Raw genomic sequence first — 14429 nt, forward strand, 5'->3', positions numbered from 1 at the left:
CGGTGGGCAGCCTTGCAAGCCACCAGAGCACCGGAGAGCTCTGGCTGGCTGTCAGAAATGATGGTAGCCTAGCCGGGTGACAACAAAGACGCGTAGAGTCACGCTGGGACAGGGAGTTGTATGTCGTGTACTGAATGCACAGAGTGCTGTCGCGAAATTGACGCGACGACGAATGCGATCATCGTATACGATTATGAGTAGGTGGAGGAGTGGAGATGTTGGAAGTTGGTCTTTGAGCAGGCGCGTTGGTGCGTACACATGAGGCGGTGATGGATCCGGCTAGCGCAGAGGCCACATTGCTTTCAAAGGCAGTCGCGACCGGCGCAGTTCATCGCACCACGCCCGATAAGCATCAAAATATGTCTCGCAATCGGTAGACGACCTGGACAGTGAGGACATGCACTCTGTTTGTACATGCATCACTCTGGCCGGCGCCGTTGATGTTGCAAAAATTTCCCTCTACTCCCTGAAACGGGACGCTCGGGCCACCACACTAGCCCGTTCCTGGTGGTGATCCAGCCTACTTAATGACCTGTTCATTCTCTTAGATAGGCCCGCAGCCCACCTTCTCCGAACGCGCTCCCGGCACCGCATCGAGTTACCACTCCGTCACGTGACTCGCATACACACCTCTGACTACATAGCCCAACATCATTTGCCGTGCTCAGTGCTTCAATGGCCACGCCTGCGGGCGCCTAGTAATTTCTAATTCTTCCGGTTGCGCTCCACTTGCGAGCCTGGCTGTTCATCCTGCGGCGCAAACATGAGGTATGTCGCATATCGCATCGATGCATGCATGACGCGCTAACGCTTTGATAGTGCCACCAGATTGGACCGTCTCGTAACGTAAGTATACCCGGTCGCAACATCTTGCATGCTCTTCGCAACTTGATACACTACAGTTGCAGTCTTTTGCGACAGGTTTATCTTGCCTCGACAGCCTTGCCTTGCTGGACACTTTCTGACTCTCGCTAACCCACGCCAAGGCTCCTCGAGACCGGCAGCACAGCATTAATCCGAAACACAGCAGCAGACCAGCTCGCCGACGTCCAAAAACAACACCCCGATGAACTTTTTAATCTTCTTACTCGAGTCATTCCCTACCTGCGATCCAAAAGCTGGGAAACTCGAGTTGCTGCTGCCAAGGCCATAGGAGGCATCGCCGCCAATGCCGACAAATTCGACCCCAACGCAGAGGATCCCGAGGGGCCTGTCAAACCGGAAGGCCAGTCGGATTCAAATGGCGATATCAAGTCTGAGGATACCAACGGCGCGTCGGTCAAGAAGGAGGAGAATGGCGACAGCGCTCTACCACCGCTCACCGACGGGCTCGATCTTGCTACACTTGACTTGCCTTCCATCCTCAAGTTTGGCAAAGTCCTAGCTTCTCTCGGAACTAAGGAGCATGATTACAAGCTTGCAGCCATGGATCCTGCTGAACGACTAGAGTACCAAAAGAGTACCCTGCTCAAGCGTCTCGGCTTCGAAGGCGCATGGGTTGAGGACCTTACACCACCCCAAGAGCTGATGCCGCAAACGCCGGCCCCCAAAACACCTGCTATAAATCGCATCGACACCAATATTTCACGACCAGATAGCATGAACAATGCCAGTTCTCCTACTGCAGGCACACCTGATGGTAAAGGGCTTAGCAAGCGTCAACAAAATGCCCTGCGGCGCAAGAACAAGAGGCAAGCTGCCGGAGGTACTAACAAAGTACAAGTCGTCGACTTCAACTCAAATTCACGAAAAGACTCACAACCAGACCTTGTTGAGACGCCGGTACGCCCACACCCTGTGGCCCTCAAATTTGAGAAATCGGAGAACGGCGACGAAGACGAACCCATGAACGACTACTTCTCACTCGAGCGCAACGGTGGGGACGACGATGCGAAATTCGTCAAAGAGTTCAAGGGCGCGCCAGTGGCAGAGAAGTCATCGTTCCAGACTGAGGCTGAAGAAGCCGGATTGGAATGGCCATTCGAGCGCGTGTGTGGGTATCTCTCTGTTGAGTTATTTGACTATACTTGGGAGGTACGTCATGGTGCCGCAATGGGTCTTAGAGAGATTCTTCGTATCCACGGCGGTGGTGCTGGCAGACGGAAGGGTCTCAGTCGGACTGAGAATGATCGGCTCAACCAGCGATGGCTCAACGATTTAGCATGTCGCATGATCTGCATCTTCATGCTTGACCGCTTTGCGGACTTCACTGGCGATAATGCCATTGCGCCCATTCGCGAGACGGCTGGACAAGCCCTTGGTTCATTGCTGCAATACATGTCTCGCGACAACGTTCTCGCAACATTTCAGGTCCTCAACCGCCTGATCATCAATCACAACCTTCCCCTCGACACTAACCCTCTAAGCGCACCATGGGCCTTATGTCAAGGTGGTATGATTGGTTTACGGTATCTTGTCGCCGTTAGGAACGATCTGCTCCTAGAAGATGGTACTTTATTGGATGGGGTACTCGCTGCAGTTATCAGCGGTTTAAGCAATTCCGACGACGATGTTCGAGCAATCAGTGCAGCGACTCTTATCCCGGTCGCTAAGGAGTTTATCGAGATGCGTCCCAAATCACTCGAAGGGTTGATGAACGTAGTCTGGTCGTGTCTCTCCAGCTTACAAGATGACCTGAGCGCGAGCACTGGTTTCATCATGGATCTGCTGGCGAAGCTTTGTGGCTTTCCTCAAGTCTTAGAAGCCATGCAAGCCAACGCACGACAGGACCCAAGTCAATCATTTCACGAACTGGTGCCTCGACTCTTCCCATTCCTACGCCATACAATCACCAGTGTTCGCGCGGCGGTATTGCGTGCTCTGATTACTTTCCTCAATATCCAGAGCGAAGGTGCAGACAGTTGGGTAGACAGCAAGGCATTACAGCTTGTTTTCCAGAACATCCTGCTCGAACGCAACGAGGGCGTGCTGAAGCTCTCTCTCCAGCTTTGGAACGCTATCGTGGAGGCCCTGGGTAACCAGCTGGCCACTCATATGGAGCCCATACTAGATGCTGTGATCCCCCTCACCCTGACGCCTATCGGAGTTTCTCGTCATCCGATATCGCTGAATAAGTCACTACTCATCAAACCTTCTGGGCAAGCCATGGGCCCGCCACCAGACTCTGAGCCGAGTCGCAAATCATCTCCGCCAGATGCCGGTGAGCCGGCTCGGAAGAGGAAAAAGTCTCGCCACGGAAAGGACGACATGTCAACCCCTACTCCAACTTCTCAAAGTCACAACGTCGACGGACATATGATTACTGGCGATCTGGAACTCATCGGAGCGGACGTGATGATTCGCTCCAGGACCTCTGCAGCACAGGCTCTTGGCAAGGCGATGGGAGCGTGGCCTGAGGAACTGAGGTTGGAGGCCTTCAAATCTAGACTATTGAAGCCTCTCTCTTCTCCCAACGCGTCAACCCAATTGACGGGCGCGATCATCATCGAGGAATTCGGAAAGAATTTGGCGACCAAAGATGCCTTGGCTGAATCGTTCGTTCAGGCCCTCCTACCTATCGTCGAAGGCGAAAGACCAGCCGCCTACGAGGATCTCGTGCCGAAACTACAAATCGTTCGAACACAGTGTCACTCTTTGCTGAGCATCTTCCACGAAGCACATGTGCAAAATCTGCCAACGATTGCTGCTCTTGTCCAGGGCATGCCAAATGCGAACCACTATGCTTTTGGTGTCGCCGATGCCGAGAAGCTGCTCAATGTGCAGTATGAGAAACTCAAGAAGGGAATGACACCGTCAGCCCGCATGGTTGCCGGAACGAACCTGGAAACAGCACGCAAGGAGGTAGAATCGAGTATCCAAGAGGCCAAGGATATCAAGGAAGAGCGCGATGTCCGTATCAAGGCTGCTGCAGCCGGTGCACTGGTGGCGCTCAACTCACCCCCGAGGAAGCCATCCCCACCAATCAAGGCTATGATGGACAGCGTCAAGAAGGAGGAGAACGTCGAGCTACAGAAACGCTCAGCGGCTGCTGTTGCGGGCTACATCGTCTTTTTGGTCAACGCGAAGAGATCCGGCGTGGTTAACAAAGTTGTCGGAAACTTGGTCAAGTTTTACTGCATGGAAACAGCTGAGACACCCGAGTTTGCCGGACAGTCACATATCGAAACAGGCATTCTTACTCTCAAGAAGGATGAAGACGTGCGCGACCACCCGGACGCTGCTCGCTTTGCAGAGGAGTCACGAGCCGCTAGGATCACCAAGCGTGGTGCACGAGAAGGTTTGGAGAAGGTTGTCGAGAGTTTCGGCGCTGAGATCTTCGAGAAGGTCCCCATCCTCAAGGACCTGATTGAACGACCCATCAAGGACGCTTTCACTGAGGCCACTCTTCCAGCGCACATTTTCAACGAAGATGGTGTCTTTGGCCAGGAAGTCGTTGATGCTTTGTCGACTCTACGTGCCCTGGTCGGTAGCTTCCACCCAAGTGTTAGAGGCTTTGTCAAGGATCTGCTTCCACTCATTGCAAAGGCTCTCCAGAGCAAGCTGTACGTTTTGCGGTACGCAGCTGCCAAGTGCTTCGCTACCATCTGCAGCGTCATGTCTGTGGAAGGTGTGACGATGCTTGTCGAGAACGTTCTACCGACCATCAGCGATGGTGGCAACGTGCACGCCCGTCAAGGAGCCATCGAGTGCATCTACCATCTCATTCATGTCATGGAAGACGCCATACTACCATACGTCATCTTCCTTATCACCCCTGTTCTTGGTCGTATGAGCGACTCAGACAACGATGTACGGTTGCTTGCTACAACCAGTTTTGCCACACTGGTCAAGCTCGTACCGCTTGAGTCTGGTATCCCTGACCCACCAGGTCTTCCAGACTCTCTCCTCAAGGGCCGAGACCGAGAACGAAAATTTGTTGCTCAGATGCTCGATGCGAAGAAGGTGGAGCCTTTCGAAATTCCTGTCGGTATCAAGGCGACGCTCCGTTCATACCAACAGGAAGGTGTCAACTGGTTGGCCTTCCTCAACCGTTACAATCTTCACGGTATCCTTTGCGACGACATGGGTCTCGGTAAAACATTACAAACACTGTGCATGGTGGCTAGTGATCATCACATACGCGCAGACGAGTTTGCAAAAACTGGCGATCCAAACTTCCGACGCCTGCCATCTCTCATCGTATGTCCGCCTACACTGTCTGGTCATTGGCAGCAGGAGATCCGGCAATATGCACCCTTCCTCAGTTGCGTCGCTTATGTTGGTTCTCCACCCATTCGTGGTCAGCACAGAAACCAACTCGACAAGGTGGACATCGTCATTACTTCGTACGATATTTGCAGGAACGATGCGGACATTCTTAAGCCCATTACCTGGAATTACTGCGTACTTGACGAAGGTCATCTGATTAAGAATTCCAAGTCGAAGACCAGCCAGGCCGTCAAGCAGTTCCAGTCAAACCATCGTCTCATTCTCTCCGGTACACCCATTCAGAATAATGTGCTCGAGCTCTGGTCACTCTTCGATTTCCTCATGCCCGGTTTCCTCGGTACCGAGAAGGTCTTTCAGGAGCGTTTCGCAAAGCCCATCGCTGCCTCCAGATTCGCCAAGAGCTCGTCGAAGGAGCAAGAGAGAGGTGCGCTTGCAATCGAAGCTCTACACAAGCAAGTGCTCCCATTCCTTCTTCGTCGTCTTAAGGAGGAAGTACTTGATGACCTGCCACCCAAGATTCTGCAGAATTACTACTGTGATCTATCTGAATTGCAACGTAATCTCTTCGACGACTTCACTAAGCGTCAGGGCAAGGAGATTCAGTCCAAGGCCGGCAACGCCGATCGTGAGAGCAAGCAGCATATCTTCCAGGCTCTACAGTACATGAAGAAGCTTTGCAATTCGCCTTCACTCGTTGTCAAGGGTCCTACCAACAAAGCTTATGAGCCTACCCAGCAGTATCTCAAGAAGCACAACACCACGATCGACGACATCGTACACGCACCCAAGCTAGGCGCCCTAAAGGATTTGCTTGTCGACTGCGGTATCGGTGCATCTGACGTTGTTAGTGACAAGTCTGCCGCCGCTAATGGCGACCTACCAGAAGCTGTCTCTCAGCATCGCGCCCTCGTCTTCTGTCAAATGAAGGAGATGCTGGACATGGTCCAGCATAACGTACTCGAAAAGCTTCTTCCTTCTGTGCAGTTCATGCGTCTCGATGGTGGTGTGGAGGCTACCAAACGCCAGGAGATTGTCAACAAATTCAACACTGATCCCTCGTACGATGTTTTGCTCCTGACAACCAGTGTCGGTGGTCTAGGTCTCAATTTGACTGGTGCCGATACCGTCATCTTCGTCGAGCACGATTGGAATCCACAGAAAGACATTCAAGCTATGGACCGCGCCCATCGTATCGGTCAGAAGAAGGTCGTGAACGTGTACCGAATCGTGACGCGGGGCACCTTGGAAGAAAAGATCTTGAAGTAAGTATTTCGAACCCCCAATACCCAAGAAGTCCTTCTAACTAATTTTTCCAGTCTCCAACGCTTCAAGATCGACGTAGCTTCCACAGTCGTGAACCAGCAAAACGCCGGTCTACAATCCATGCAAACGGATCAGATTCTCGATCTCTTCAACGTCTCCGCCGACTCCAACGACCCTGCCGCACTACCGGCGCCACCCAGCAATGCAAAGGACGACGGCACGGGTATCGATGAAAATGATGCTGTGGACGCGACAGGTGCGCTGAGAGAGAAGGGCAAGAAGGGCTTCTTGGATGAGCTCGGAGATCTCTGGGACGAGAAGCAGTACGAGGAGGAGTTTGACCTCGATGGCTTCCTTGGCAAGATGAAGACATGAAACAGCATCGGTTGAGCATGCTGACAGTCGTTTGGCTTGAATATGCTCTTTTTGCGACCACTCAATGTCCACCTACCAGGTTAGGCATATTATTTCAGGTTCAACAGGCGTACATTGGTGTTTCTTATCGGGCATCGCGGTATAGCATGTAGGATGTTGGCATGTTATTGATCAGGACAGGCATAGTTTTTGCACTCACAGGCTACGACCGTGGAAGCGTGTGTATTAGCATGGCGTTGGTTAGGGACTTTGTCATCTTTGTATCCTTGCTCCTGTCGTAGGAGCTTGGAAGGCACGTGTGTTTCTGTACGTTTAGCCTGTGCGTGTACAGTATGAATATACTGAAAGGTTGTTACAAACACATGGTACTTGACCACGTGGGAACTAAGTAGTGATGGAAACACTGAAGTATCGCGATGTATTATGCCACGTCATGGGGAAACTCATCTTGGTGAACACTGGCCGTCTGTAACTTGCGAACAACTCGCCACGTCTTCTCGAGCCTACCTAGACATTGTCATATTGTCTTCGTGACAAGATCGCCCTCTTCCCACCAAGTGTCCTTTCGTGTGTCTCCAGGATGTGATGAACGCAGCAAGCATAATACATCGCAACGCTCATAATGGAAAGCAATATCTTGACGCGTTCAGCTACCGCTATTGCTCCTACCCAATCTCTGTCGATAGTCACAAGACCTATAGATGAGTGACAAATCTTCCCAGGACCCTACCAAACCACAAGAAGCTTCCGGTAACAAGCAAACTTTCCCGCCTAGGTTTGCGGTAGGTTGCCACACTGCTGATCCCGACGACTGGATCATTAAGTCCTTCCCAATCCCCATAGTCGAATCGGATCCATGCACCACTAACTTCATGACAGCGTTTCTTTTTAGCACCGGCTGCTGACCCTCGTCCACGACAGTATACACTCCAAGTTTGGTGTGAACGACATAACCGTAGCAGATGGAGCGGTGACCTTCAATTTTGAAAGCATGCAACATAGATCGCATGCTAAAGGGCCTATATCGTGACGCTTGCGGGATCATTAGCCTGTTTTCTTTCGATGAACAATGAACGAAGTCTATATGAGGGTTGTTAAGGGCGAAGTAAGAAGTCTGCTCAATATCATGGTACAGTAGCTGTGTCGGAGCTGTGGTGATGGAAGCTCTTGTTGCGCGTCTAGACGCTTCGTCCATTCTGTTGAGCGGAGTCAGGGACACTCGCGCTTTGAAACTGGCTGACAGGAACAAAGCGGGCCCATAAAGGGCTTCTGGTGGCAAGTTGTGGTACCCTGTCTCATATAGTTCGGGGTCGGATCTCGACCAGTGCGCTTTGATGAATAACTGTTATCTTGTTCGGTACACGGGCTGTAACACGAATGAGGCGTAAACTTTGCGAACAAAAGTGTGCTGTACCTTCTTAGTCGCGGTTAAAAGCAGTTGCTTAGTATTGAAGTTGGATCCAGCCATGGCTGTGCGGATTTGAAAAGCGCAAAATGTTGCTAAATGTTCACTTACGAAAATCCCGTCAACAACCCGGGATTGGTGGTCGGAGGCGAGCTTATGCACGATGGTCCATGGCATAGCAAGGTTCCACCCTTAAAGAGTGCTCGCGAAATCTCCATCACCATATGGTATAGAAGAAACCTCTTTGTCATGGTAACAAGCAAGTAACAGTGGTTCCAATTCTGGGCAGATACAAAGTTCCTTGTTGTAGGAGCTGTGAACCGGGTAATATTCCGCATGCAAAGATCCAATCTTCTCTCGAACCTTATGAGCGATAGCAACATCGCTTCTAGGAGCTATGTCCTTTAGCTCGAAAGCTTTCCCACCCGGGCGTTTTCCATATGTGCAACTTACAGCACCTGTCACGCAAAGCGGCCATATGGAATGCGTGGATAGCAATACCTCGCAGGCCATGGGCAGTAGATCGTTCATACTTACGACACCAGAATAGAGGTGGCAGTTATGAGAGCTCCGGTCGTAGGCGATAGACTGAGCCCTGGGGGATTCCTGTTGGTGTGTTCCTCTGGTGGTGTAACGGATGCAGAGGGTGCGCCGAAACGTTGTGAGGTGCACATGGGCCGGAGATCCCCATGCCGCAGAGTTACATGGCCCAAGATCCGAGCAGACGCGACCAGCAGTGAATATCAGAGTCTACGAAAGTAGAGCTAGTAGGCTGGTGGAGAGGTGCGAAGGTAGGTGAAGATCTAAGAACGTATGCTCGTCCACTGTCAAAAAGGCAGCGATGGTAGGAGCATGCAATCAGAGCCAGATCAAATGCCGGCTGATGTTTAGGCGATAGTGTGGGTCTCTCGTCTTCGCGAGCCGAGCTGAGCACACCAATGGCAAGCTGCACGCCTCATGGTTTCATTCCCGACGTCGAATGACTGACCGCCTTATCTCGCTCCGATAAAGCCGCTCTATCATCAGCCTGATAGTCGTGCGCTTCGATATGATCGGCATTGATTATGTGGCAGCGGAGAATGCAGTCAGAAGGGTCTCCTGGACATTGTCGCCGATGCCCACCGGAGTTTTCCCGGCTGAATGCGAGTGAGCGGCACATGCAAATGAAAGCGAGGCGGTCAAGATGCATCGCGGTCGAAACGAGTGCAGCGCACTATTGTGTGCATGACCGTGAAGGCTGAAGCGCGAGGAAAAAGAGCAATTTGGCTAACGGAACACAACAGCAAGAATGACGAAATGCGGAGATCATATCGTGAAGTACGACCGGCGTAAAGACGCTGGAGGTGAGGCCGAAATGAAAGTCGAGCTGGACAAGGCGTAGTGGAGACGAAAGGGGACAGCGCAGAAGCCAGCTAGGCCGTATTCGTAAGCGCCTGATGCTTAATCTCCACTCCTCGGCAGACTGGCCTCACCAATGTTTTCGTCGATTCTGGGGCCACGGCGCCTTGCACAAAGGACCGTCCAGTCGTGCAAAGCCGGCACCGGCGTGAAGACAGCGCATAGAGCATTTGGTGGCATCTTTTGCAAACGACAAGGCCGAAAGACATGTTTCGCTGAGGCAAGCTGACGCGCACGTGAAAAGCGCTGTGGGATGTTTGCAAAACTAAACAAAAAGCTGACGCACCCTGCAGGTTCTGCAACACTGACATGCTATAAACACTATTTCGGGATAAGGATCTCCAGAGGCTTTGCTGGAAGCCCCATGCCCTGGTGGAGAACCTCTGTTCAACGGGCAGCACGATAAGGACGCCCCTGAAGATACCCTGTTAAGATCGCCACTTAGAGCTCAAAGGCGCACCGAGCAGAGGCCGTCCAAACAAACGTGCCTTGCGATACTCTCAAAATGGCAGTGTTGTGTTCTTCCGCCTATAGCGCGTGATTAGAACAACAACCGCCGGTCTGGGGTTATGGGCCTGGGTGCAGCAAGACAGCATTAGCAGACTCTCGACTGAGCGACCAACGCAAGCCGTTCATTTCTGCAACACGAGAAGCCACCGCAACCCTCCACAGCCAACCTGCCGATCTGGTCTTAGCACCAGGTACGCACGTCCTGCGAGTGGCCAGCGGGGCGGCATGCCAGCTTGGTTCCTGCATTAGCCCTGACATCCGCCAGACCACTTGCAGCGCCCAGATGCTTCCGCCCCTGTTGCGCCGTCCTGGTCCCCCCTTTCAGTGGCCACTTGTTTCCGGTCCGCGCTACCGTGCTGTAATCTCCCTACGGTATATATCATAGCAGCGTGGTCGCCTTGCTGTTTTTCCTCACTTCACAGCCAAACTTTCGAGCTTCAAGTCCTTTGACCTTCGAGTCGTCCATTCGTTGTTACCAACTAATACTATCATTAATAATACACACTCGCCAACTCTCTCAACCACCTCAACCTCCACCAACCAACACTTCCAACTTTACCGTTTCAAGTTCTAAATACCATCAAAATGCGTTACTCATTCGCCGTCGCTGCCTTCGCTGGCCTTGCCGCCGCCGTTCCCCAATACGGTGCCTACCCTGCTGCCCCAGCCAGCACCCCCGCTTCCCCGGCTTACCCTGCCTACCCTGCTCAGCCTGCTGAGCCCTCCTCTGCTGCTCCCGCCTACCCTGCGTACCCAGCCGAGCCCTCCACTCCCGCTGCTGAGTACCCCGCCTCCAGCGCTACTCCTGAGGCCTCCAAGCCCGCTGAGTACCCCGCTGGAACTCCTTCCAAGCCAGCCGAGTACCCTGCTGAGACTCCCTCTGCTTCCAAGCCCGCTGAGTACCCAGCTGAGACTCCCTCCAAGCCTGCTGAGTACCCCGTTGAGTCCACCAAGACTCCCGAGGTTCCCGAGCACGCCACCTCTGAGGTTCCCTCTTACCCTGCCTCCTCCAAGACCCCTGAGGTCCCCGAGGCTGAGACCACCTCTTGCTTGAGCTCCACCACCATCACCGTCACTGTCCCCTACCCCACCGGTACCCCCGTCGTTCCCGGTGCTGGCAAGCCTTCCGGTACCCCCATGGTCCCTGGTGCTCCCCAGCCTTCCGGCGGTGCTCCTTACCCATCTGTCCCCGTCGGTGGTGCTCCCTACCCCTCTGTCCCTGCTGGCACTGGCGCTCCTCCCGCTGGCACTGGCATGCCCACCAAGACCGGTGGCTACGTCAAGCCTTCCACCCCTGCTGAGTTCACTGGTGCTGCCTCTGCTCTCAACGTCGGTGGCTTCGTTGCCGGTGTTGGTGCTTTCGCTGCTTTCTTCTTGTAAATGTCATAACATTCAATTGAGCGTGCCCACGGGCAAGCTATGACTTTACATGATACATTGCATTGGGGATTGAAATTCACTGTAAATATCCTTGGTGTCGGAAAGGGTAATTGTAATTAGTCTGCGGATGGTGTTGTTGAAATTGAACTTGAAAAAAAAACCACTTCTCTGTGCTTCTCTTGATCGTGAACTTCTTTTACCAATCCCTCATATCCTCTACCTACCATATGCCCAACGTGTGTTTCCAGTGATCATAGTCACGCCGACCGTGAATGAGCTGCAGCTAGCTATCAGCACTGAGATATGGTCATTACGTGCGCCCATCTGTGGCAACATATTGTTATCCCGTATCGCACGGCGTAAGGCCGCATTCAACGTAGTGTGCTTGTAGTCGCAGGTAAGACATGGACACGGCGCCCTAGCCAGGGTCAGTCTGTGTTTTTTCGCTCTGGCTTACCGGCGCATGGCTACCATGGGACTGGGCCGCCGCGGAACACGAGTACAGCAAGTGGACACGAGGCTGGCTCGCATGAGAGTCTCGTGGTAATGGCACAGCATGAGATGCGATGACATAACCTCAGGAACCAGGAAGGCTGTTGTAGAGCGCAATGCGGCCCATCTTTTGCTGCACACTCACTGGAGACACACCACGGCCGCGCCATTCCTTCTCTTCTGACACCGACGTCAGTAACTGCTCATCTCAGCCAGTCATAGTTGAGTATCGTGAGAAGCCTCCAATGGGTAGCTTGGGAGCTATGTTTGGACCACGAACTAATTTTCGATAGCTAAGATGGTTTCACTAAGCGTAGACCGTCGCTGCGAACGCCACCTCTATACCTCTTGGAGATTGCCCAAGGCCGAGGGCAGCAGGCATCAAACGGGCACTAGACGTTAGGCTTGTTTCTTTCTCGGGGTCTCGACTCGTTCGCGCGAATCTATGATATGGATGCAGATGTTGTAGCGTTACCATGGAAATACAGAACGCTAAACACGCCCCGCCGATTGCGTCCGAAGAAGTGCCCACTTTAAGCTGAGCATGCCTTGACTGCTTTGAAAGTGAAAATGCCAGTATCAAGCTGCACAGAAGACGCCTCCAATAGTCTTGGGAGAGCTTACTCGATGCCCACGTTGACGGGTAGAAAGGTGGGGTTCCGACAACCTTTACTGTATGAAACAGCCATCAGCCAATAGTCTCTCAATACGCTTTTCAGGTCTCTCTGACTTTAGTAAAGCGAAAGCAGAGTCAAGACAGTCGTTCCTGAATACAGAGCTTACTTAGCTAGCTACGTCTCACCTACAAGGCTATCGAGCCGCGCCTAGCGTCTCTAGCAAATCGTATGAGTTGGAGATGTGAGCGAGGAAGCTGTTCTTGGAAACAAGTGAGGCTCGCTTGTCAGCTTGCCTGTCACCCATGAGGCTTTTCATCATCTGAAGGGGTAGTCGAGAGCGACAATCGTTACGCGAACGTTAGATTATCGTTGCCAATGTGCGCCAGTTCGGCGACGACAAACTGAGTTAACGATATCAAAGAGAGAAGTATAAAGAGAGCGATTGGCCTCTACAGATGATATACGCTCTCTTTGTGGTTCGCAAGCCATAGAATATCTCTTGATCCATCTCCAAAAGTTGTCGAATCAACGTCAGCCATTTTGCCATGAAGACCTTCCCGCTTGTCTCAGCCTTCCTGGCTACAGCACTCGCTGCACCAGCTACACTTGCACCAAGCGATATCACACCACGCACTCTGAGCGTCCTGAAGAACTTCGCCAAATGTCCGGCAAATCCTGCCCAACCTGACGGCAGGTTACCCAAAGGAAACAGCATCTCAACCTCAGTACTCGTCCCCATATCTGCCAAGAACCCCGACAAAGCATACCCAGCCACGGAATGGGCGACCGTAACTCCCAAAGATAAATGCACAATCTTCAATCTCGAGCTCGACTCTGACGCCACCCAAGGCAAGATCTGCAATCTTGTCTTCGACTTTCCTTCTCTTATTCAAGCACCTGGTCTTTTCGTCTTTCAAGGCCCTGGCCATTTCACCTTTACCGGTTACGATATCAATGCTGGTGCAGAGGCTGGCGTTACTACGTACAACCACCAACCACGTCCAGGACCTAGCCCACCAAACCCACCGCCGGTCATCAAGCCGGGCAACAGCTATATTGTCAATGGTGCTCCGTGTGGAATTCCTCCTGGCATCGGAAAGGTGACCGTCAGTGGGGCATTGTGCTCCGATGATACAAAGTTGACGTTCAAGCAAAGCGATTTGCTGTGTCCCTTGGGTTTTTACGTTGTGCTTACTGATGATCCTAATGCGGGAGGTTATGCGCCTCACTAAAAACTCGGTATTGATTGATGGGTATGATGGTCATAGGATTGTTAGTTCAGTACATAAATTTATTTCTATTCTTACAAGATTCAGCTGTGTCATTTGGTGCATACTTCTTGTGATGTTCGGTACAGGATCTCGAGTGAAAGAGCGGGGTTGTCCGACTGGCTATTAGCCTCAAATCTTTGCATGAGTGCGAACTTCGTCACTGACTCTTCAAGATCGTCCAGGAAGATATGTGTATCCCTGTGTCAAGTGCTTCCTGTATCGTTGACTTTATTGCAAAGCTGTACGACCGTTGGTCGGACGTCTCCGAGGTCCGGTTGCGCTTGCCAATGACGACACCCACTCGAATGCGCGAGGAAAGCGTACTAACCCCGACGATCTCTGCAGAGTCAAACACTGAAGTTGCGCAACTCTCTTTAATGGTTACGCCATCATGTGCATCCCTGCAACATGTTGTTCTTACTTGCCAAACCAGGTGCCGGATTCCGAGGCGCGTCTCCGACCTATGTTACGTTTGTCAGCTGCCAATGATTTTGTTCAAATTCTGCTCCAACATCAAGACATAGCATAGAGACACGAGTTTTACCGGCT

The 14429-nt window shown here is 52.2% G+C and overlaps 3 protein-coding genes across 3 annotated transcripts; all 3 read left to right on the forward strand.

Moving 5' to 3' along the window:
• Positions 1 to 763: 763 nt before the first annotated feature.
• Positions 764 to 6807, forward strand: AA0111_g2972 (putative helicase; the record flags this gene model as incomplete). Its single annotated transcript, XM_028648803.1, has 4 exons — positions 764 to 768; positions 820 to 846; positions 987 to 6431; positions 6486 to 6807. 4 exons carry the CDS (start codon positions 764 to 766, stop codon positions 6805 to 6807), a joined length of 5799 nt encoding a protein of 1932 aa, XP_028509561.1.
• A 3898-nt stretch (positions 6808 to 10705) lies between these two features.
• On the forward strand, positions 10706 to 11500 carry AA0111_g2973 (hypothetical protein; the record flags this gene model as incomplete). Its single annotated transcript, XM_028648804.1, has 1 exon — positions 10706 to 11500. The coding sequence occupies one exon, from the start codon at positions 10706 to 10708 to the stop codon at positions 11498 to 11500; it is 795 nt and encodes a 264-aa protein (XP_028509562.1).
• A 1654-nt stretch (positions 11501 to 13154) lies between these two features.
• On the forward strand, positions 13155 to 13841 carry AA0111_g2974 (hypothetical protein; the record flags this gene model as incomplete). The annotated part of the gene is made up of 1 exon (XM_028648805.1): positions 13155 to 13841. One exon carries the CDS (start codon positions 13155 to 13157, stop codon positions 13839 to 13841), a length of 687 nt encoding a protein of 228 aa, XP_028509555.1.
• Between the last annotated feature and the right edge of the window lie 588 nt (positions 13842 to 14429).

The sequence above is a fragment of the Alternaria arborescens genome (assembly GCF_004154835.1).
Source record: "Alternaria arborescens strain FERA 675 chromosome Unknown contig_5, whole genome shotgun sequence".
In the NCBI taxonomy this organism is placed as follows: domain Eukaryota; kingdom Fungi; phylum Ascomycota; class Dothideomycetes; order Pleosporales; family Pleosporaceae; genus Alternaria; species Alternaria arborescens.